At 47.1% G+C, this 23,715-nt stretch overlaps 3 protein-coding genes across 3 annotated transcripts; all 3 read left to right on the top strand.

The window, feature by feature from the left end:
• Positions 1 to 343: 343 nt before the first annotated feature.
• LOC125547489 (aquaporin NIP4-1-like) lies at positions 344 to 1,469 on the top strand. The gene is made up of 3 exons (XM_048711346.2): positions 344 to 487; positions 642 to 1,058; positions 1,164 to 1,469. Exons 1-3 carry the CDS (start codon positions 344 to 346, stop codon positions 1,467 to 1,469), a joined length of 867 nt encoding a protein of 288 aa, XP_048567303.1.
• Positions 1,470 to 2,991: 1,522 nt separating this feature from the next.
• LOC147977588 (uncharacterized) lies at positions 2,992 to 9,668 on the top strand. Its single transcript, XM_087514484.1, has 2 exons — positions 2,992 to 5,602; positions 9,526 to 9,668. The coding sequence occupies exons 1-2, from the start codon at positions 2,992 to 2,994 to the stop codon at positions 9,666 to 9,668; spliced, it is 2,754 nt and encodes a 917-aa protein (XP_087370610.1).
• A 631-nt stretch (positions 9,669 to 10,299) lies between these two features.
• On the top strand, positions 10,300 to 21,845 carry LOC125547488 (uncharacterized). Its single transcript, XM_048711345.2, has 4 exons — positions 10,300 to 10,432; positions 10,534 to 10,696; positions 18,319 to 21,473; positions 21,575 to 21,845. The coding sequence occupies exons 2-4, from the start codon at positions 10,676 to 10,678 to the stop codon at positions 21,576 to 21,578; spliced, it is 3,180 nt and encodes a 1,059-aa protein (XP_048567302.2). The 5' UTR covers positions 10,300 to 10,432; positions 10,534 to 10,675; the 3' UTR covers positions 21,579 to 21,845.
• The last annotated feature ends 1,870 nt before the right edge of the window (positions 21,846 to 23,715 follow it).

The raw sequence follows: 23,715 nt of genomic DNA, 5'->3' as shown, positions 1-23,715 counted from the left end.
CTCTTTTTTTCTCTTGTGAGACGATTAGGAGTATATTCTGAGAACAAGTCACAAGTGGAAGAAGGATCCACACAAAGCGAGTGCGGCAGCGGGTCGGTTAATTCAGTTGATCGATCCGGCACGTACGTACACTCCCGTAGCATCAGTGCCTCTCCTCCTCCGCATGCCAAGAGCGTGCGTGGGCTGCTCTGTTCCAACGCAACCAATTGCCCGCCACACACGGTGGGTGGTCGACACGGGACGACTATATTGGCGGATCAATGGCGTGAGGAGCCATCGCAAAGGAACACTCGAGAGAATGAACAGTACTACTTAGCTCGCTCTTGGTCCGCTGGAACACACAATGGATCTTGACAAGACGAACACGGTGGGCAGCGACGGTGCGGCGAACGGGCAGGACCTAGAGCAGGCTCGCCGCGGCCAGGAGCTTCCCCCACCTGCCGGCCATGCCACCAAGGGCCTCGCCGTCGGCCACCTCATCCGGGAGGTACTACACATGCTCTGCGTCTACGCCATGCACAGAGCCACAGAGACGAGCTGAGCATCAGAGACCGCCAATTAATTTGCAGCATTTCTGAGCATAATCTGAGAGTGTCATCAGTTGATTAATGAATGAACTGATGATCTTGTTAATTATGAAGCTGGTGCTAGAGGGCGTGGCGACGTTCCTGGTGGTGTTCTGGTCGTGCGTGGCGGCGCTGATGCAGGAGATGCACCACAGCCTGACCTTCCCCACGGTCTGCCTCGTCGTCGCCCTCACCGTCGCCTTCGTGCTCGGCTGGATGGGCCCCGCGCACCTCAACCCCGCCGTCACCTTCACCTTCGCCGCCTTCCGCTACTTCCCCTGGCGCAAGCTGCCGCTCTACGTCGCCACGCAGATCGGCGCCTCCATGCTGGCGTGCCTATCAGTGAACGCCATCATGAGGCCGCACGACGACAACTTCTATGGCACCGTGCCCAGGCCCCCCGGGGCCGGCGCCCGGCTCCCGTTCCTCCTCGAGCTGCTCGCCTCCGCTGTGCTCATGATCGTCATCTCCACCGTCGCCACAAGCAACGCCGTAAGTACACGCAATTTTTTTTATCACATGCGAGCGGAAGACGAAACTTTAGGCGGGAAACGAATCGACACGTTTCTGATCGCTTCCATTGATGCGTGCATGCAGAGCAAGGCGGTGGTAGGGATCGCCATCGGGGCGGCGGTCGGGACGCTGGGGCTGGTCATCGGGCCCGTGTCGGGAGGCTCGATGAACCCGGCGAGGAGCCTGGGCCCGGCGATCGTCTTCGGCCGCTACACCTCCATCTGGATCTACGTCACTGCGCCCGTCGCCGGCATGCTGCTCGGCGCGCTCTTCAACAAGGCCGTCCGGCAGTCCGACGCGATCGTGGGCTTCCTCTGCGGCGGCAGGGGCGCGTCCAGCAGGGTGGTCGTCGTCGGTCGCTCCGTCGCCGGAGCGCCTGGAACGAACTAGCCAGCTAGCCGTTTCGGAAGTGGCATCGGTTGTTGTAATCCACTTGTAAGAGCATGGTTGCTGTAAATCACCAAAAAGCACTAAATGTAAAACTTTACTACATCATCAAAAAACACCCGGCTCCAACAGATAATGTATAATTGATAATCTAAAATTAGTGCTCCATCAGATAATGTAAAAACAGTCGACGGTTACGCGGCAGCAATGCTACAGCCGCACACTTCAGCCACACAATTTCAATGAAAATTATCTCAAATGATAGCACAAAATTTCATGGTCCACAATATTAAATTATTACATAATGCATCAGCTCGGAGGCACTCTTTGCCCTCGACGAGACTCACAAGGCGGGTACTCCAACATCCTTTATTGGAGTAAATGCTATACATTCAAAGTACACACTAGTTAGTATTAACTCCATGTGGGTTTATTAATTAGTTCTCATCGTATTTTGACTAGCAAATAAAATATTAACGCATGTCATAAAAATTGTATTGTTGGATTCATATTTGAATGTAATTTTCAATGACAATATTTTTGAACCCTTATCAGTGCCGAACGTCGGGCATGGCAAGCTTAGGTACGCGAGGATGACAACTTTAGTTGGCAAGCATGACACCTGTCGTGCTTCAGTTTATTTTTGACAAAAACTTGCCTTGTGCCACTGGAATTTGCCGTCCTTACGTGACTGGAATTTGCATCAAAAAACGTTAGGGCCAGAGTGCCACGCACCTGACGTGTGACACTTATCATTTGAGTTTATTTTTTCCTACATATAACTCAGACTATTTTGTTAGTTAAAATTATGGTCAAAATATGTGGAAGACTAGTAAAGCAGGACCGAGGTAGTAGAACATAAGCACAGTGCCAGCCTGCCATGGCCTAGGGCCTGCCCTGATGTAGACATGCCTATGTACATCTACGTTGTACCTTTGTGTTTCTAATCTAAAGGAAAGAAAAAGACGAAAGCAATGGGACATATGCGGAGACGGAGACGGAGACCGATGATTAGAATGAGCAAGGAATTGCCGGGGCCAGAGTCAAACAACACTCCGACGTCTTTTACTACAATGGAATGAGTAAGGAATGACAGGATGTGTCCTATATTTTACCATGGAGCAAAGGAGAAAGGGACTTCTGCACTTTGCTGTAGCATGGAAACTAAAACCGGCAAGCATGACACCTTTCGTGTTTCAGTTTATTGAAACTTGCCTTGTACCATTGGAATTTGCCATCCTTGCATGACTGGAGTTGTCATCAAAAAGCGTCAGGGCTGGAGTGTCACGCACCTGACATGTGACACTTATCATTTGAGTTATTTTTTCCTACGTATAACTCATACTATTTTGTTAGTTAAAATTATGATCAAAATATGTGAAAGACTAGTAAACCAGGACCGAGGTAGTAGCACCTAAGCACAGTGCCAGCCCGCCATGGCCTAGGGCCTGCCCTGATATAGACATGTCTATGTACATCTACGTCGTAGCTCTGTGTTTCTAAAGAAAAGAAAAAGACGACAGCAATGGGACATATGCGGAGATGTGCCGTGGGGCAGCCTGGACAGAGGCCGCCGACGGGCGGTGGTGTGCCGCCGGGCTCCCAGGGTCGCAGCGTTGGCCCTGTGGGTGCTCGGCCACCGGGGCAAGTACCCGTCCATGCTACGGCCAGAAGAGGCGGGCTCAGGCCTCCAGCGCCAAGTACGGCATCTGTGGCTCAGCCGGCGGCGGGTCGTGGTGGGCCCCGGCCTCAGGCGCCGGGCGCTGTCGGTGTCGTTCCGGCTGGCCGAGGTGGAGGGCCTCGGCATTCTGGGGGTGTGCCGTTGCCGTCGAGCAATCAGCCACGGGCCGCACCTCCACCCCATCACGTTGCGAGGCTGGCACAAAACCGGTCGGGTCAGACACAGACAAGACAACATTCTACCAACAGAGAGCCCAATGATCCGCCCCAAAGCCAGTGGGGGGATGATGGGTATGATGCGTATGGTGAGGGACGGCACCGTGGCTCCTCGTCCACGGGAGGAGGTCGTGGCTATGCCTGGCAGAGCGATGGGTCGGCGGAGAGACCGTTTCTCGGCCCTACAGGCGGTTTTGTTGAGGGAGCCTCAGGCCCGGATCACCGTCAGAGAGGTGGCTTTTGGGGCCATCGCGGAGGTCGGGGAGGAGGCCGTGGGAGGTTTCGCCGACCGCCCCCGCCTAAGGCAGTTGTTGAGCACACGGCGTCAGCACTGGAGCCCCACCACGCGCCCACTGAACTTCCTCCTCAGGCGATGGAGGTGGTGACTGCTTTGGCCAGTGTGGAGGTTCCTGAGGATGGGACTATGGCTGAGGATACCGGCAGGACTAATGCTGACAGGCCGTCCAAATATGCGCGCAAAAAGGAAAAGATGCTTTGCTACCGTTGTGGGGAGAAGGGCCATTTCATTGCTGAGTGCGTGGCCGAGCTATGTGAGACATGCGGCAAGCCGGCTCATCCCTCCAGTGAGTGCCCGTTCTTGCGTGACCAGGCTCCGTCACTGACTGTGTATGGAGTCTACTGTGCTGAGCTTATGTTCTTTGAATCACCGGCCGCGAGAGAGATTCCGGATGAAACCCCGAGCTTGACCACCGGGGTTGTGAAGGCTAACCAGGGAGAGGTGACTGAGGCTCAAATCGTGCAGAGGCTTCAGGAGCTGGCTCCGGGGGACTTTCGGTGGGAGCTGGTGGTTCTCGAGGATAAGATTTATAAGGTCGATTTTCCCACGGTGGATGACTTGCAGCGTTTGTTGAGCTTTGGTTTGTGTAGAGTTCCTGGCACTTCGGGCATTCTGGAGTTCCACGAGTGGAAGAAGGTGGAGCCTAAGGGAAAGCCGCTTACACAGGTCTGGTTGCGGTTTATAGGGGCCTCGTCTAAGCCTTTGCAGGATGTTCGAGTTGTGGCCAGTTTGGGTACGTTGGTTGGGAAAACGGAGAGAGTTGATATGGCTTTTACTCGGGCTCATGGGGTAGCCCGGCTTTTAGTCAGTGTTCTGGATATTGAATTCGTGCCTGATGTGGTCAACTGGACCTATAGGGGTGAGGTGTTCCCCCTAGATATTGAGTTTGAGGACACAGATCTGTTTGCAGATGCGGTTAATGGGAATGATGTTGATATGCATGAGGGTGATGGCGATGCGGGAGCCAATGGGCCACAGACCGATGAGCCGACACGAGAGGGGTCGAACGGGTCTCGCCCAGATGCTCAGTTGCCCGGGGAGGGGACCGGGGTTGAGCCGGCAGCATCGCCATTGGTGCCTATGACCTCGTTGCGGTTCGGGTCCTTTGAGCCAGCATCAGCGCCACCTAGACTTTGGAGTGACCGGGTGGATTCTGATGATTTGTTTGAGCACACGCTACCTCTGTTGGAGTTTGAGGGGGCTGGCGGTTCTGGACACTTGGTGAGGGCCTCATCGGCGAGGACTCTGGTTGGAGTTGGGGTGGGGGAGCCAGAGGTCGCTTCTCTTTCCCTTCCTCCTCTGGTGGTCGAGGCGCCGGTGTGGATTGCTACCTGTGAGCTGGTGGTGGGGGGCGGGGGGTCGGGGCAGGAGGCCTTGACGTCTCCCCGCCATATCCTGACGCCGGTGACGTCGGTCACGTTGGGGTCGGCCAACACCGGGGGAGAGAGCCCGAGGCAGGTGGCCTCGGCTCCTGCTACTCCGGTGGAGGCGGCGACACCTGCGCCATCTGCTGCGTTGGGGGAGGGGCTAGGGCAGGAGGCCCTGGCTCCTCCTTCTTCCCCGGTGGTCTGGAGGACCGCCTCTTCTTCGCCGACAGCTCTTCCGTCTGCACACGCGGATGGGGCGGGAGGAGGGCGCGGGCAGGCGGCCCCCGTCATCCCCTCTCTGTCCGCACCGGTGGCAGTGGACCCCGGCGTGGGGCACCTTCCTGTAGGGCTTGGGAGCCCGCAGCCGCCTCCTCTGGTAACCGCGGCTGACCCTTTGAGGGACTCAGCGCCAGGTTTTACTAGGGAGGAGGTTGTTGCTTTTGGCGGGATCCCGGATCCCGTCTCGACAGGGAGACGGGTGAGTGATCGCTGCCACGAGCTTCCGGAGGTGGATGATATGCAGCATCGGTGCGCTATGAGGGCGGCCAAGCTTCAGGAGGCTGCATCATCTTCTGGTATGTCTGTCAACATATCTAACTCTTTATTGCAGTTTTCTAATGAGGAGATTATAAATAATGCAAACCAGTTAGGAGTTTCACTAGGTAACACAGATAGTGAGATCACTAATTCGGTCAATGATCTGTTAGATTTGGAGGCTGAACGTGTCTTAGAGACTATTCATAATCTTGCAGCAGTTAAACCGATGAATGATGATGAGATTGATGCGTTAGGGGTTAGAGTGCTAGATAATATGTGTGCGGATCTAGCACCTCCAAATCATGTGTGTGAGGACGATGATGTACCTATCGAGTATGATGCTGATAATTTAAGTGAACCCGGTTATGAGGACCGAGCGGCAGAGCCTAGTAAACCAAAACGTAAGTGGAAACGGAAGATCTATCCTAATTCCGCAGTTCGTAGGAGTGCTAGGATTCGAATCACTAAAAAATTCCATGATGAATTATGAGAGGAATCTTTTGGAATAGCAGAGGTCTGAAGGACTTGGCTAAAAGAAGGTTCCTTGCTGAGGCAGCTTTAGAGCAGAAGTTAGATTTTGTTGCTCTATCGGAGACTAGTAGAGAAAACTTTGCGCCCCAGTTTCTTTCTTCTCTTGTGGGTGGTATTGATTTCGATTGGCATTGCCTCCCTCCGTGAGGAAGATCGGGTGGTATCTTACTGGGTGTGAGATGCGATTCGCTTGAAGTTCGAAGTGTAGTGATGGGTGACTTCGCGGTGAAGTTTCGAGTCAGGTCTAAGATAGATGGTTTTAACTGGGCTTTGGTGGCGGTTTATGGTGCCGCACAGCCCGAGCTTAAACCGGAGTTTCTGGCGGACCTTGTTCGAATCTGTGGGTCAGAACAACTTCCAATTTTAGTTGGAGGTGATTTCAATATCATCAGAAGGAGAGAGGAGAAGAATAATGATAACTTTGACGGCAGATGGTCGTTTATGTTCAATACCATAATTGAAAGCTTGGATCTGAGGGAGATGGAGCTTTCTGGTAGAAAGTTTACCTGGGCTAATGCTCTGCCAAACCCGACTTATGAAAAACTTGATCGAGTTGTTGCAAGCTCTCTCGAGGGGAATATCCGATCACACACCCTTGTTCGTGGACTCAGGGGAGCCGAACCACGTGGGTAACAAGAACACCTTTTCTTTCGAGATGTCATGGTTCGAACACGAGGGGTTCTTGGACTTGATTGCCAGGGAATGGGCTAGAGGTGCAGGAGGCAAGACTGCGATCGAGCGTTGGCAGAATAAGATTAGGCATTTGAGAAGTTTCTTACGGGGTTGGGCTAAGCACCTCAGTGGTGTGTATAAGATTGAAAAGGATAGACTCCTTTCTCTCATTCAGGACCTGGACATCAAGGCCGAATCCACTATTTTACTACTTGCGGAGCTTCAGGTTAAAAGTGAGGCGGAGAGGAGGTTGAAAGAACTGCTCCGCGAAGAAGAATTGAAGTGGGCTTTGCGTGCTAAAGTACGCAAAGTGGTCCAAGGGGACGCGAATACTCAATTCTTCCATTTGATAGCTAATGGTAAGCACAGAAAGAAGTGTATCTTTCAGCTTGAACAGGACGAGGGCACTATTTTAGGTCAGGATAACCTAAAAACATATATTACCGAATATTACAAGCAGTTATTTGGATCTCTGGAGGATAATTGTGTATCCCTCGTTGAGTCCCGGACTGAGGATGTGCCTCAGTTATCGGCTGCTGAAAATGATATTCTGGTTGCCCCATTCTCAGAGAAGGAGGTGTTTGATGCTATTGCACAGATGAAAAACAATAAGGCTCCCGGACAGGATGGATTCCCGGCAGAGTTCTATAAAAAGTGCTGGCACATTATTAAAGGAGATTTGCTACCTATGTTCCATGATCTGTTTTCTGGACAGCTTCAGTTATTTCACTTGAATTTTGGAACTATCACACTGCTTCCCAAGAAAACGGATGCTGTGAGAATAGAGCAATTCAGGCCGATATGCCTCCTCAATATTAGTTTCAAAATTTTCACCAAGATAGGGACTAACAGGCTCACACAGATTGCGCACTCTGTGGTGCAACAGTCCCAAACTGCTTTCATGCCGGACAGAAATATCCTTGAAGGGGTGGTCGTCCTGCATGAAACGCTCCATGAAATCCATTCCAAAAAATTAGATGGAGTAATTTTTAAGGTGGATTTCGAGAAAGCGTACGATAAGATCAAATGGCCATTCCTCCAACAGTCATTGCGTATGAAAGGTTTTGATGAAGCCTGGCGCCGACAGGTTGAATCTTTTACGCAAAAAGGTAGTGTGGGAATTAAAGTTAATGATGATATAGGTCATTACTTCCAGACACATAAAGGCCTAAGACAAGGAGATCCGATGTCCCCTATCCTGTTTAACATTGTGGTGGATATGTTAGCAATTTTGATAGGAAGAGCTAAGGAAAATGGTCAAGTAGGTGGATTGGTACCTCATCTCGTTGATGGAGGTGTATCCATCCTTCAGTACGCTGATGATACAATTATCTTTATGGAGCATGACTTGGCCAAGGCGAGAAATATGAAGCTTGTGTTATGCCTATTTGAACAATTGACCGGGTTAAAGATTAACTTTCATAAGAGCGAGCTGTTCTGTTTTGGTAGAGCCAAAGATGAACAGGAGGCTTATAGGCAATTGTTTGGATGCGAGTTGGGAGAGTTACCCTTCTCTTACCTGGGTATTCCAATCCACCATCGTAGGCTGACAAACAAAGAGTGGAAGTGCATCGAGGACCGATTTGAGAAGAAACTGAGTTGTTGGAAGGGTAAGCTCATGTCATACGGAGGCCGATTAATCCTGATTAATTCGGTACTCACGAGTATGCCCATGTTTCTCCTATCGTTCTTTGAGGTCCCAGTTGGTGTTAGGAAGAGACTGGACTTCTATCGATCGCGTTTCTTTTTGCAGGGTGATGAGCTTAAACAAAAATATCGACTTGCTAAGTGGGATATCATCTGTAGACCGAAAGACCAAGGGGGTCTCGGTATTGAGAATCTAGAAGTTAAGAATAGATGCCTTCTTAGCAAGTGGCTGTGGAAGCTCTCAACGGAGAATGATGCCATGTGGGCTCAAATCCTTCGTGCCAAGTACCTCCAGACAAAAACTTTGTCCCAGGTTACAGTCAGGCCGACTGATTCACCTTTCTGGAAAGGTCTGATGAAAGTCAAACAATCTTTCTTTAATAGGATGAAGTTTGTTATTGGAAACGGCTCTAGTACACGTTTCTGGGAGGATACTTGGCTCGGCGAGACACCTTTGGCCATCCAATATCCATCTTTATACCGAATTGTTCAACGACGTGAAGTGTTCGTTGCTTCGGTATTTCAATCTATCCCCCTTAATATTCAGTTTCGACGGACGCTAGCGGGCAATCGTTGGGAAGACTGGCTCCGTTTAGTTAGGAGACTGATGGAGGTCCAACTATCTCAACAACCCGATGAATTACGCTGGAAATTGACTAAGTCTGGAGTATTCACTGTTAAATCAATGTATATTGATGTTATTAATTCGAACTCCATTCCTACCTCTAAGCATGTTTGGGCAGTCAAAGTTCCTTTGAAAATAAAAGTGTTTATGTGGTTTGTCCATAAACAAGTTATTTTAACCAAGGACAACTTGGTAAAGCGTAATTGGACAGGACCTACTAGGTGTAGTTTCTGTGATCGGGATGAGACAATCAAACACCTTTTCTTTGATTGCCCGTTGGCCAAAGTACTTTGGCAGACGGTCCACATTACTTTTAATATCAATCCACCGAATTCTGTTAACACGTTATTTGGGACATGGCTTAATGGGATTGAGCCTAACTTAGCGAGACACATTCGGGTTGGAGTTTGTGCTTTGATGTGGACTATCTGGACTTGCAGAAATGATTTGGTTTTTAACAGAATATCATGTATCCATTTTTTGCAGGTTTTATTCCGAACTACGGCTCTGATCTGTACCTGGTCGCTACTCACCCAGACGGAGGCCAGGGAGCATTTGGTTACTGGGTCTTTCCGATGGGAGATGGTTGCTCGGGATATCTTCAACCGGTTTGGATGGCGGTCATGTAATAGGATAGGCATGTAGTTTACCTACCTAGTTTTAGCCAGCCGGTTGTGGCGTCTTCTCTTGGCTAGTGGATGTTTCTAGCCCTTTTTAGCTCTATGTGAGCTTTCTTTGCTTTTTATTACTTTTGAAGACTTTGGAACCATGTTCGCACTGCTTTTTTGGTTAATAAGATGGCCGTATGCATCTTTCTGATGCAGAGGCCGGGGAATTCCCCCTTTTCGAAAAAAAATATGCGGAGATGGGGACAGATGATTAGAATGAGCAAGGAATTGCCGGAGCCAGAGTCAAACAGCACTCCGGCGTCTTTTACCATGGAATGAATAGGGAATGGCGGGGATGTGTCCGATGTCGGGGTTGCTACATTTTACCATGGAACAAAGGAGAAAGTGACTGCTGCACTTTGCTGTGCAATGGCTTTGCGGTAGCATGGAAACCAACCCGGCAAGAGCATCTCCATCTCCATCATCTTTCCAAAATAAAAAAGAAAAGAAAAAAGTAAAAACAAAGCAGCAGCATACATGCATACGTCGCTTCATGCATCCTTTGGCAAAGAGAAAACGTGGCATGCAACCACACGCAAAGGACCCTCTACTTAGCCGGCAGTCATCCGTGCACTCTCTAGTTACAAAATAGGAGGAGCCAATTTGTTCTACTCCCTTCTCGACCGGCTGTCGCATAGTCGCATTCCTTCAGTGAATTAGGGTTGCATTAGTAGTGAGAAGTTCTTCCCTTCCGTTTTGTCAAGCCGCTCTTGTCTGCTACCAAGGTCAAACTTGTGCCATATTAAACCTTCATTCGCATGTTCCATTGTTACTCCACCACCGCTGGTTAACAAACGTGACATGATGCTGTTAATTGTGTATGCAGGCGGTATATATGGGTTAGACTGATCGGATCTGCTGCGGCTTTCCTCTCCTCGTCTCTGACAGGGGAATTAATATATTCATTATGAGTCCTCGTCAGTTTAAGATTGCTTAAATTTTCTGCTGGTTTTCTCTCTTACTCTTCGATGGACGCGGAAGATGAGCTGGTAAGAATTCTCTTGTTCATTTTAAGTTCACAAAGTAGTACATGCATGCACTGGCGTTCTCACTGAAATTGTAAGGGACATTAATTCTTGGTCATGAGATTGTCAAAATGTCCATGGCACGCTAACACACAACTATATATAGTAGAGTAGTAGGCATGTCAAATCTCTCTGCTAAAGGACTAGATACGTTTAGTGATGCTCAATATAGCTCGCTTTGCCGTTTGGCTCAGTAGGAAAGAGGGCCCCAGAATGCACTTCCTTGGGAAGGGTGGTTCTTTTTGTTCTGTTTATGATGAAATTAATTAAGTGTCAACATAAAATCAAAATAAAGATGAAACTAGCTATTACCATAGAACTGCACAAGGAGCGGAAAAATGTGCGGAGTCAAGCAATGCATCAGCCAAGTCCTAGTTTTTTTAAATAAAAAACGGAGGCACAAGATTAATTAACAGAAAAGCGGGCAAAAACTGTCACAAATCCCAACATAGGAAAACCAATGGCCCACTAACTTGAAGGGAAGAAGGCATAACAATACACAGCAAGGCCTGAATGTAGTATATTGAAAAAGTACGATTAAAACCAAAGCATGCAAATAATCTTCCTCTTAATATATGTAACATCAATTAATTTGCTGCTAGCACAAGAACTAAGGATCACTGTGGGCCAATAGCAACGAATTTCCTCACACAACACATCAATAGAGATCAATGCATCTGCGCAAAAAACAATACAGATCAAGGCATACATATGTTTTGATCGCTTTTAGCATAGGAAACCAAGAGTCACGATTAATCCATGGTAATGAAGAAACAACACGTAATAATAGCTCTGTCATGTTACATGCAGAACTAACAAAACTCACTAGGAGATGAAAGAACATATTAGGGCTCCACCCTCCAGGAACCAACATCACCTTTTTACTTCATACTTAGTTAATTAGTGAAATAAGAAAATATAAGCTTCTGTGGCAAATGAATAATTTCTGAAATTGGTATGGCTATATTGTGTACTACAACAGGTAAAAAAAAGCAATAATACGAAGTGACATATTAGTCTCTATGTTTGAAGTCTGAAAGCTATTCTTAGATTCCCATCAGACAGATTGATTTGCAATTCTAAATCTAGATGCAGCAGCTCAAACTGTGAACTCACAATCAAGTTTACATCCTAGGTTTTAGGAATATCATAAGAAGCTGACAATGAAAGCTAATTGCCACATATGTCATCTGGAGATTTTAAAAAACAAATCCAAGAGACAAATGTATTCAAAGTACCAATTTCCAGATCAAATACTTGATGCACCATTTACCACACTACAAACATTTTTTTCTTTATTTCTTCCCCTAAAAGAAAGCAAGATTTGGACTTCCTAGCCATCAAATCCCCTCCCCGTTGGTCCTAAAACAAAGAAAGATAGGTATCTATTAGAAAAATGATAAGTCTGTATAGATTACAGTATGTACCACTAACCAATCTTTCAATTGAACGTAAATGTATTAAATGTCAGACTCTATGAAATTCATCCTTAGACCACATTTGAGGCATGTAAACATATAACAATACTTTACAATAGCAACTGGTCAAATCACCTTTCCCACCACCTATGCTGACGGAGGAAGCTCCTCTGAATATTGTAGAATCAAGAACCCATAGATGGCGACATCTGTAAAATTAGTGTATTATAAGCACATTGTAGAAAGGCCTGTTGAAATTTATGAATCAATGACATAATATTATGAACGCTTCTAAGAAAAAACTCACAAACTAATACCTCCTATTAATGAACTAATTCAACCAACTTACATGCTTCCACTCCCACATCACTTCCATGTGGTAGAGAAAATGTTCAAAAGTCCATGTAAATGCGCAATAACAAACCATTCAATGCCGAAAGACTTTCTTGTCTTCCACCGGCTCAATAAGAAAGGTCAATACAAAGATTAATGCAAGCACTACAATAACTTATTTATTTTTCTCACATGTCCACAACTACATATATATCACTATTCACTGACACGACACAACTAGGAAGTAAGGTAAAACAAAATATTGAGATGATAACAATATAGATGTATCAGCGATGTTTACAAGCCTGTCTATAAGCATAAAGGGAGAATGTGGTATCAAGCATCATGTCCCTAAGCTCAACAACAGGAAACATATAATTTGAATTTATTCAGTCCAAGACTTATGTGCTATTTAAGTTTCAGTAGCCAGACCAACCACGTCCAAAGCCACGCAACGCCTCCTGGAACCTCTCCATGATCTACTTGACTCGGACTACTAATTAACAGCCTATTCACTAAAGAAAACTACATGCGGCTAATTAACCATACGCGCATGCATACACTGCTCGCCCATGCACTTTCTGCATTTCTAAAGAACTTGGCCAAATCACTCGGCCACTAACACAACTCCTAATAAAGACTTATAATACACTATAAGTGTTTGCCGAGTGTTTATTGACGAGCACTCAAAAAACATAGCCTTTGCTGAGTGCTTCCGAAAATACACTCAGCAAATATCTGACACTAGATAAACTCGAGGTTGCCTAGTGTTACACTGCAAAAAAAAGAAACTTTGCGCAGTGTCAGAGAAAAGCACCTAGCAAATATTTTTTTTCAATGTTCTTTTCTTTTACTTTCTTTTATTTATTTCTTTTTGTATATCCTCTCTTTTATTTCTTTCATCTATTATTATTATTATTATTATTATTATTATTATTATTTTCCTTTCCTTTCTTTTATAGTCTTCTATTTATTATTTTTCGTTTGTGTAACATAATTTTTTTTAAAACGGTTGGAAAATAAAAATTGTGTTAATTAGTCTATATTTAGACCTTATCCAAGAAAATAAAAGGAATTCCGAACATCATGGTGCCCGTACCCATCCCCGAAAATGGAGCTTACTGGTTTTTAATTCTATAAAATGTAAATGAAGTCTTAAAAACATGAAACCTGCTATGGTGTTATTATATTATCCGTAGAGGCTATAGTAAAGATTAGAGAATGTTTCACAAAAGCTGTGACGTACACTGCTCAGAAATCGAAACATCTACAAGGGAAAATTGTGGTTTCAAGAAGGGACTGGTCAGGTTTGAAGGCAAAGTGTCGGTTGCTTCATCATTTGACTTCGAAACTTTTTTTGTGCTTAACATACACCATCACATGTTTCATGTCAAAATTTAGCATTTTTAGGGTTCATTTGTTATATCTGGGTCATTTATTGCATTTCTAGACATTTAGTGAATATAATTCAAATTTTAACAGCAAGTGAATCAAAAAGTTCGCAAAGTTGGGTTGCAAAATACCACTTGTGTTTTTGAGTCCATGTTTAGGCCTTATCCAATAAGAGAAATTGAATTCCAAATATTCGGGTGCCAAGACTCAACCCCGAACATGGAGCTTATCGGTTTTTATTTCCTAGAAAATACAAACAAAGTCTGAAAAACATGAAACCAGGTATGGTGTCATTACATGATCCATAGAGGCCATAGTAAAAATGTGAGTATTTTTTGCAAAAAAAAAAATGACGTATACTTCTAGGAATCCAGAACATCCACGAGGAAAAATAGAGGTTTCGAGAGGGAACAGGTCGTGTTTGAAGGCGATGTATCGGTTGCTCTTGAAAGTTTTTATATGCTCAACATATGCCATCATTATTCCATGATTTTTTTGGCATTTTTCAAGGTTTGTTTGCTATATTTAAGTCATTTGGTGAATATAATTCACATTTTAACTGCAAGTGCGTGAATAAGTTGGCAAAATTCGATTGAAAAAATCCCACTTGTGTTCTTGAATCCATGAGAAAACAAAAGGAATTCCAAACATCAAGTTGCCAAGACTTGACCCTGGACATGGAGGTCATTGGTTTTTTAATTCCAAAAAAATAAAGACGAAGTCTGAAAAACATGAAACCTAGCATGGTGTCATTATATGATCTCAATAGACATTGGTCGAAATTTGGCAGTTTTTCGTCTTCATTTATATGATATTTAAGTCATTAACTAGATTATGCATTTAACGGATATAATTAAGATAAAGAAATCATGGGAAAAGTAAAATAAAGAAAATACAAAAAGTGAAAGAGAATAAATAAAAATACAAAATATTCGGCAAAGTGTTTGTCATAGTGTTTTCTGAAATGAACTTGCAAAGCAACCTAGAGAAAACATGCGATACACATGATTCATCCTGATTGGTTGGAAGGAAGTGACGCAGATCGATGACGTGGTAAGCCGTGCAGCCGTCTCTCTCTGATTGGTTGGGAGAGAGGGTCCCGGATCCGGCAGTAACGCTCATCTGCCTCCCGGACTGTTGGAGAGCAGCTCCAACAGCAGCAACGCAACCAATGCCGGCAGCACACAGCTGGTTGGTGCGAGCACTCGAGACCAAGCAGTCCCGAGAGTCGGAAAGAGCATTCCTGCCGACGTCCCTCACCAACCAGCAGCACAGCCCCGCCGAGCACCTCTCCGGCACCTCCTTCACCATCAGCGGCGCCCTGCCAAGCAGCCTCGCTGTTGAATAACGTGATTGTATTAGAAAATCATAGGTTAGACTGAAAAATATTCTGCCTTGTCTTGTACTTCAAATAGATCATGTACTTCTATATATATGCTCACGAGGCTCAAGCAATACATCGAACAATTCCATCAATCCCTTTCTCCTTTCTAACATAGTATCTATCGCAAGTCGATCCCAAACCCTAGTCGCCGCCGCTTCCGCACCTACGCGCCACCCCCGGGGCGGTCGGCCTCCATGACCGCCACCTGGGGCCGCGCCGCTGCTCCGTTGGTCGCTCGTGCATCGCTGCCCGGGCGCCGGCGTTGCTTTGGCAGCCCGGGTGCCGGTGCTGACAAGCTCGTCCGCACGACGTCCCACGCCGTCCGTCGTCGCCGGCTTCAGCTCGGACTCCGCCGCCACCACGCCTCCACCGAGCAGCGTCCCCGACCTCGCGCCGCGATCGGATTGATCACCCGCTCGCTGCCACCGACCTAGCCCGTTACGCGCGCCTTCGCAGGTCCCTTGAAGATCGTCCCTGAGTTCAGCGCGCCTCTCCACTGATCGAGCATCGGGCTGCCGCTGCGTCGCCCCGTCGGGCCGCAGCGCCGCCGCCCTGTGGTTCTCCTCGCGGCTGCATCGACTCGTGCGTCGCTGCTGCGTCGCCCCTTCGGGCCGTAGTGTCGCGATACGCGGTCCCCGCCGCCGTCCCGAGGTCGTCCCCGCGGCTGCACCAACTCGCGAACCGCTGTTGCGTCGCCCCTTCGGGCCGCAGCGTCGCGGCCCGCGGTCCCCGCCGTTGCCCCGACCCGCCCGCCGCCGCTGCGTCGCCCCTTCGGGCCGTAGCGCCGCGACCCACGGTCCACTCCGCTGCCACCACGCGTCGACCTCCCGTGGTATGCGCCGCGTCGTCTCCCTTGGCGCGGGAACGCCACCGTCCGCGCCGGTCTTCGTCACGCTGTCAGGGTTCTTCGCCTACTTCGAGCACCGCCGCCGCACTCCTATCCTAGCCGCCGCCACCGTCAGGCCGCCGCCGCCGCTACCTTTGTAGCCGCCGCCGCCCGTCCACCCCCTTCGTCTTCATCCAGCACCAGCCCATCGCCGGTGTCGCCGTCATCTACCCCGACCGCTTCATCTACTCCGACAACCGCGGGTGACATTGGCCCGGCGCCGATTAGCGCCGCAACTGTCGTCAAGTCTTTCTCTGCTGGCCTCTCCGACTTCTTCGACATGGCATACAGCTCGTGCAGGTCCCAGTCTACGCATGCCCGGTGCTGGCAACACCGCCGCGTGCCTTCGTCCATGACGTGTCCCCGGGCCTGGCAAGCCTAGTGCGGCGCTTCGTTAACTTCGTCTTCATCCGTCTACGCATGCCCGGTGCTAGCAACACCGACGCGTACCTTCGTCTACGATGTGTCCCCGGAATTGGCAACCCCGCCGCGACGCGTTGTCAACAACATTTTCTTCCCGGCTCACCCCTACTTCGACACCACTGCGCCCATGCTAACTCGGCGCCCCCTTGCGCCCGTTGCTCCACGGCGACTTCCTCGACACCGGCTACCCCGACTCGACATCGACCATGGCATTCTTCGCACAGCTACCTCAACCACGGCTCCACCACCCACGCTCTCGGCTACATCGACAAATGGCACAAAGGGCTACCGCCTGCTTGAGCAACCTCGTCGGTTTCCACTCCAGCCACGACTCCGCGATGCGTCGGCCGTTACGACTATGGGGGGTGTCCGTCGGCTTGCCTTCAGATTCTTCTCCAATCTCACCGTCTGCGTCGCTACCGTTGTGACTGTGGGAGGATGTTGAGTAACGTGATTGTATTAGGAAACATAGATTAGACTAGGAAATATTCTGGCTTGCCTTGTACTTCAAGTAGATTATGTACTCCTATATATATGCCCACGAGGCTCAAGCAATACTTCGAACAATTCCACCAATCCCTCTCTCCCTTCTAACACTCGCGCGTCACCGGCGGCACTAAGCCCGGAGACCAGGCTCACCTCACGCACGCACGCGACTACATTGACTACATTGAGGCCGGCTCCTCCTCCCGAGTGTCCATGGAGATGGTCTCCTCTTCATGAGCAGCGACGGCCTCTTCTTCCCGAGCAGTGGCTCCCTTGACAGCGCGAATCGGATTGAGTGCCAAAAGTGACATTGTTTTTTGTTCCTGTTACACTCAGCAAACCGTCTGATGCCCGCTCTCTCTGTCCCCCAAAACTGAATTGATATTTATCGAATACAAACCTTGGCCGAGTACCCAAAGAAAAAAAAACACTCGCAAACTCTTCGCCGAGTGCGTGACGGAAAACACTCGACAAAGCTTGCCTTGCCTAAAGCAGTGGCGAAGCCACACTTGAGCTGGGTAGTCATTTGACTACACAACTTTTTGCAAAACCTACATATATCAAGTAGAAATCATGCCAAAAAATCTTATAAATGCATACATCTGACTACACAACATTCAATTGACCACATATGATTAGATTCCTGGCACCGCCACTGGCCTAAAGGGTGTATGTCGGATGTGGTTCGCCGAGTGCAGCACTTGCTAAAGCCTTTGTTGAGTGTTTCTAGTACTTGGCAAAGAAGTTTTTTTACTCTAAACATTCTCATCTTTATTGATCATTTGACAAGTTCATAGGGGTACGATTTAATTCAGGAGGATCAAGAAGCCACACATGGCGTCTTAAAGAAAGGCCTAGAGTATGTTTAGCAAGGCTATGCGCCTCGATATTCGTATCATGTCCTTCATAGATGAAGGAACATCTAGCTATCTGTGATGCAGTAGCATTAATCTCCTTGACGGCGCAAGCATGTAGACCACCCTGTGCGGCTACAAAGCTAACTGGACAAAAACAACGAGAAAATAAATAAAGATTGTTCTCAAAAAGAAGCAAATCATTCAGCCCTTGATCCGGTGGACCAGCATTAACAAACTGATAATAATCATTAGATTTTCATAACTGTACCTAAACAGTACTAATTATTGTGATTCAAATGAGTGCTCAAACTGCAATTTCTTTGTCCAGATATGCACTAATGGTAGCATACATTATATTAGCGGTGCAGCTAGCAAAGGTGTTCTAACTTATTAACATGTCTTACCAGCCCATTTGGTCAAAGGATGTTGATGGCGCCAGAGAGGAAATATTTCAGTTTCTTCGATTCGAGAACAACTTGAAGGTCATCTATATTGATGGTTGGGATGGATTCGGGGCGTCCGCCATTCTTAGATCCATAGCAGAAGTGCTCCCATCTAGGAGAACCACTCCAGAACTATGCTTTGACAGAATAATTTATATAGATTGCTCTCAGTGGAAAAATAGAAGAGCAGTGCAGAGGTCAATTGCAGAGGAACTGCAACTTGACCACTCAGTGATGGCCATTCTAGATAAGCAGGATGAAGAGGATGATTTTAACAAAGTTGATGAAAGCTCAAGGAATGAGATACACAGTGTCGGGAAAGTGATTAATCAAACCCTGAGGGGCACCAAGTTGATGATGATTTTTCTTAATGGAAGTGATGAAGAGGTTGACATAAGCACCTTTGGCATTCCTCTTGCAATATTTGACAACAATATAATAATATGGACCTTTAGCAGAAGATGCATGACCATGAATCACATCCATTCAAAGGTAGCAGACAAGCTAAGATATACTCATGCTTTCTCTCATTTCTATCATTCAATCAAAGAATTTTCATGGGCGGAGTTTCTGCGACTGTTGTATCAACAAGCTGTTGCCATAGTTGCTCGCAATCCATTTGTGCCAGAAATCGACCCAGCAATGGTTGCAGATTGTTGTCTCTATGAGTTATTCCTGCATTATAATTTCCACACTGTCACTGAATATAATTGGGTTGGTCATGCTTCCAACTTTTGGATATGTGATGCAATCATACAAGGGGACAGGGAAATGGATATTAGTAATTTGTTGCATAGAGAGATAAATTGGGTGTGTGATTCCTCTTTGCCTGATGGTGTGCTTGAAGAGTTCATGGGAGATTTGGAGACTCTTTTTTGGGTAGCTACAGATGACTATGTCTACGAAGAAGGTCCATACCGTTGGATATCAATCACATCAAGCAAAATTGATTTGCGAACTATATTGATGCGCAAAGAACAAAGCAATATGGGAATACAGGGCTTGCGAACTATACCTGTAGAGACATCATCTTTCTTCTTGGCATTTGAAAGTTCTAGTCAACAACGATGTTTACCAGATGGCTTGTTTGAATGTGCCAACAAGCTTGGTGTGCTAATTCTCAGTTGTTGTGCCTTCGATTTTGCATCACCCCCTTTCCATAAGTGTCAGAGGCTAAGATTCCTTGGATTGGACCATTGTACAAATAGTAAATCAGGTGAAGGAGAGGATAATGCAGAGTGGACATATTTATGTAGCGTATCGGTGTTGGACCTACGTTACACAGAATGGAATGAAATCTTATGTGAAGAAAAGATGGATCTCATGACTAACATCATAGAGCTAAATATAGAGGGAGTCTGGAGTCAGCAGTACATAGGTGACCTACAAGGTCGATTACCTAACCTCCAGAGGCTACGGATAACCAAACCAATATATAAGGGGAAGCCATCAGAGGATTTTGATAACTCTTTTGTAGATAAGGCAAGTATGAAAATACTCGACTTGTCAGGGAACAGTGACATGGAAATTCTTCCAGCAAGCATATCGAAGGCAAGTAGGCTTCAGTTGCTTGTACTTGATGGTTGCAATGGACTGGAAAGCGTTGGCGGGCTTCCTTCCTCCCTTGAATCCTTTAGCTTTAATGGACATGGGCCAGCTTCTCAATGGACACAAACTGTTGCGCTACCTCCGGAACAATTCCGCCCGTCCACAATTGAAGACTCCAACATGGATATTAGAGTGTCTGAGATCTCCTTAGCAGGCTGCACACAGTTGAAGAACCTGTTTTTGTGTTGGTTACCCAACCTTGTGGAATTGGACCTCTCTGGCATTGCAATCAAGATATTTGACTTGAATACTATGGTGGTGCAAGTCCCGAAGCTCAAGAGAGTATTTCTGATAGGATGCACGCGACTTCGTGCAATAATTCCGTTGCACGAGAGTGGCTCTGAGATAAAACAAGAATTGGAGTTATTGTGCATAGACACCCGACTTGGAACAGTGTGTTCTCGACCATCCATCAACAGGACCAAATCCTTCAAGTTCGAATTGCATATTGTTGCCGCAGATGCGAGGCTTACTCGCTCTGTGAAGGGTCTCTTGTTGCCTTATGTACAAAAAGGCATAATGAAGGATGTTTCCTGTAATATCCATGTCACCTCCTCAGCTGTGCACACTGAAGTTGTTCAATTTGAAGCAACCAGCCCAAGTGATGAAGAGAGTTTGCAACAGCTTATTCCAGCAGGCCCGTATAGTGATGTCCTTGGCATGGTTGGCAATCCCCCGATGCAGGATTTCCCGCAAGCTCCGACGACTACAAAGCGGGACCATCATATAGAGATTGCTAAAGGGAGCTGCTATGTGGAGAACGAACTGCTAGGAGATCTAGGTTATTTGGTGGGAACTAGTGCCGAATCACTGCATGTGCACGACGCATCGATACGTAACATTGCTCTTTATGAGTTTTATCAGTTTGCCCTTAGGTGGTGCTGCGTGGAGAGGTGCCCGGAGTTGGATGTCGTCTTCCCTTCGGCATCGACTGGATTTAATGTACTGCAGACCTTCTGGGCGTCGGATCTCCTAACAGCCCGCTGGATTTGGGGTAAAGCTTCATACAAGGGTTTCTTTTCCCACACCACCAATACCTTTCCAAATTTACAGCACCTCCACCTGCGCTCCTGCCCTCGTCTCCAGTTTGTGGTCCCGCTGTACGGCTTGTCCTTCCCCAGCTTGAAGACCCTCCACATCATCCACTGTGGCGACCTCGTGCATGTCTTCGAGCTAAACATGGATTACCCAGAGGAAGTAACCACCCTTAGTGTAAGATTTCCGAAGCTGACCACCATCCTCCTGCATGACCTCCCGAAGCTTCAGAAGATATGTGAGGTCAAGATGGTGGCGCCTGCGCTCGAGAGTATCAAGATCAGGGGGTGCTGGAACTTGCACCGGCTTCCATCCGTGGGCGCCCGTGGACAGGGCGAGAAGAAGCCGGCGGTCGAGATCGAGAAGGACGCGTGGGACGCTCTGGAGTGGGACAACGACCACCGCCCCAACCACTTCGGAACGCCGGTCCACTCGCGCTACTACAAGGAGAAGCTGCCCAGGGTCTCTGTTCTGAGGTACGCTATGTGCATATTACTCCATCTTTGTACAATTGTACTAGTTCCTGGTTGCATTCAGTTACTCACCCTTTTGTTTCTCCGTCTCCCACATCGCCTAGGTGAACTCTGCGCTGCTGTGTTAATTTCTTCCGTCGCTACATCAAAACGATGGATGGGTGCTCCTGCTTCTGCTGCTGAATCGAGTGCTTGGTTTGCTTGTGTGTTCGCTTGGATTGATATTGTGTGGCGTTGTTGCCAATGCCCGGTGTGGGAGCTTATGGTGGCTCTCACCTTGTGTTATATTGTGGCTTTCAAATAAGAGACGGACGGACAGGTCGGTGCCTGCATACACTGACCCGGCCGATGCGTGCGCCTGTGTGCGGTTTGCGACTGCAACGGCTATGTGTGTGCATCCACCAGGCTGCATTTGTGTGTGTGGCTTTAATGTGTGCTTGCTTGCTATATGCGTGTGGAATTGTAAGAGCTGCTTGCCTATGTATCTCTACATGGCTAGCTGCTTGTGAGTGTGACTATGCATTTGAGAGTGTTTGCCATGTATTATCTGAACTTGTGTGTCTGTTTGCTGTACTTATGAAAAAAATGAAAAAGCAGCAGCTATCTGTGCTGGTTGTTGCAATCGCCTGGCTCTGTGTGTGAATAATTGGCCCATCTGTGAAATCTGTGCAGGTCAAGCATCCGAGCTATGGCTAATTTTTATCATTCCGAGTATCGAAATAGTGGTTTAATGTATCGCACCGATGCTACTGCAGATTACAGTGCTCATGTGTTTCAATGATCTTACTGCTATTTTTAAACACAAGCTATTTTTTGGGAGAACCTCATTTGACTACGGTTGCAGTTAACTAACTCAACTGATAGTAATACACCATGCAAGTAACTAGCACAGTCCATCTAAAAAAAGTACTTAACTACTGTAGCACAGTTCAGCAATATGGCAACTATTTACTAGGACATTCAGCCCCAAGGACTGTCAGGTACCCGATCAGAGCGCATAACTCATCAGGACAACTACCCAAAGGAAACAAAGTTGGCGGCACACTCTGATCTCTCAAACATCCTACTTCAATCTTACGGCGCATCAAAACCAAATTACTCAGCTTCTGCAGCTAGCTCTGCAACCATCAACTCTAATTACATGATCAGATGAAGGTACTTAAGAAGATAGAAGAGTATCGCCCTCAGCAGAAGCAATTAATCTCACTCTCATGCACTACTCGATTTTTGAGAAACGGTCGGATCCGAGGATTATTCAAGTTTATGCACGCGAATGAAGCTTCCTAGTTAAGCTCAGATACACCTCAGAGTCTCAGATGCATCCAGCAAATGGCAATAAATGGAGTAAATCAAATAGCAATAAAACACAGGTCAAACTGAAGAGTGATCATCCAATACTTATGCAAGATGAAATTATTATCTACTGATTAACAAAGCAATTCGAACTTAGATGAACCATGCCTTGCATAGCTCAATTCGATATTTCGTTTGGTTTGCTTGATTAGCGGGGACTCGAAATTATCAACAAACTCAAAAAGAGAATACCATTGCGGCTCCTCCAGAAACTAGCTATGTGAAGCTATAGCGGAGCTGAGCCCCATTTAGCGGTTTTATATAAATCATAAAAAAATTTGTTATACAATCAGGCATCATATATATAATAGATCACAATCTCCAAGTTCTCAGAAAATTGACACCATTTTGGTCATGTTATTTACTTATGAACCATATAATATCGTTCCATTTTGGAAACTAGTGCTAAGCACTACTGGAAACTTGCCAACATGTAAACATGATTGAGTGATCAATCTAGACAGATGGTATTGAGTATTATTGAACTTAATTACTAGATTTACCTTGTTTTGCATGTGCCATCTAGCCGGGCCGTGGAAACTGGTCAGCAGCGACTCTGAAGTCTGAATACAACATGCAGGTAGTTGTGCTTACAGATTCAGACAAATAACACAAAGAACCGAAGAAATATACAGGGTTTGATTCAGATTTCACTGCAGTTTCCCATTCATCCATACGAATCCATACATCATCCATACCAATCCGTACATCATCAACACATTGCGCATTGCGCCAAAAACAGAACAGAGGCAGAGTTTGACAGAGGAGCTTGCCTGGCGATGGAGTTTGGCTCATGGTGGAGTCGGAGCTGGCTGGTACAGGCTCTTGGTCGCCGTCGACGTAGCCGAAGTAGGCGCCGGGAGCAACGGCCAGACGTAGTCGTACCGCCGGA

Source organism: Triticum urartu, chromosome 3A (genome assembly GCF_056163025.1).
Source record: "Triticum urartu cultivar PI428250 chromosome 3A, HENAU_Tu73, whole genome shotgun sequence".
Lineage (NCBI taxonomy): Eukaryota > Viridiplantae > Streptophyta > Magnoliopsida > Poales > Poaceae > Triticum > Triticum urartu.
Note: the sequence above shows the minus strand (reverse complement) of the source record. Positions and strands in the feature narration are given on the sequence as shown.

What these genes read in the sequence shown, in the direction of transcription:
- LOC125547489 (XM_048711346.2), top strand. Translation starts at nt 344, where the DNA reads ATGGATCTTGACAAGACGAACACGGTGGGCAGCGACGGTGCGGCGAAC. An exon ending in TCGGCCACCTCATCCGGGAG is followed by an intron (nt 488 to 641) that starts GTACTACACATG and finishes TTAATTATGAAG; the next exon opens with CTGGTGCTAGAGGGCGTGGC. An exon ending in CCGTCGCCACAAGCAACGCC is followed by an intron (nt 1,059 to 1,163) that starts GTAAGTACACGC and finishes GCGTGCATGCAG; the next exon opens with AGCAAGGCGGTGGTAGGGAT.
- LOC147977588 (XM_087514484.1), top strand. Translation starts at nt 2,992, where the DNA reads ATGGGACATATGCGGAGATGTGCCGTGGGGCAGCCTGGACAGAGGCCG. An exon ending in GGAGGCTGCATCATCTTCTG is followed by an intron (nt 5,603 to 9,525) that starts GTATGTCTGTCA and finishes CATTTTTTGCAG; the next exon opens with GTTTTATTCCGAACTACGGC.
- LOC125547488 (XM_048711345.2), top strand. Translation starts at nt 10,676, where the DNA reads ATGGACGCGGAAGATGAGCTG. An exon ending in TGGACGCGGAAGATGAGCTG is followed by an intron (nt 10,697 to 18,318) that starts GTAAGAATTCTC and finishes ATGTCTTACCAG; the next exon opens with CCCATTTGGTCAAAGGATGT.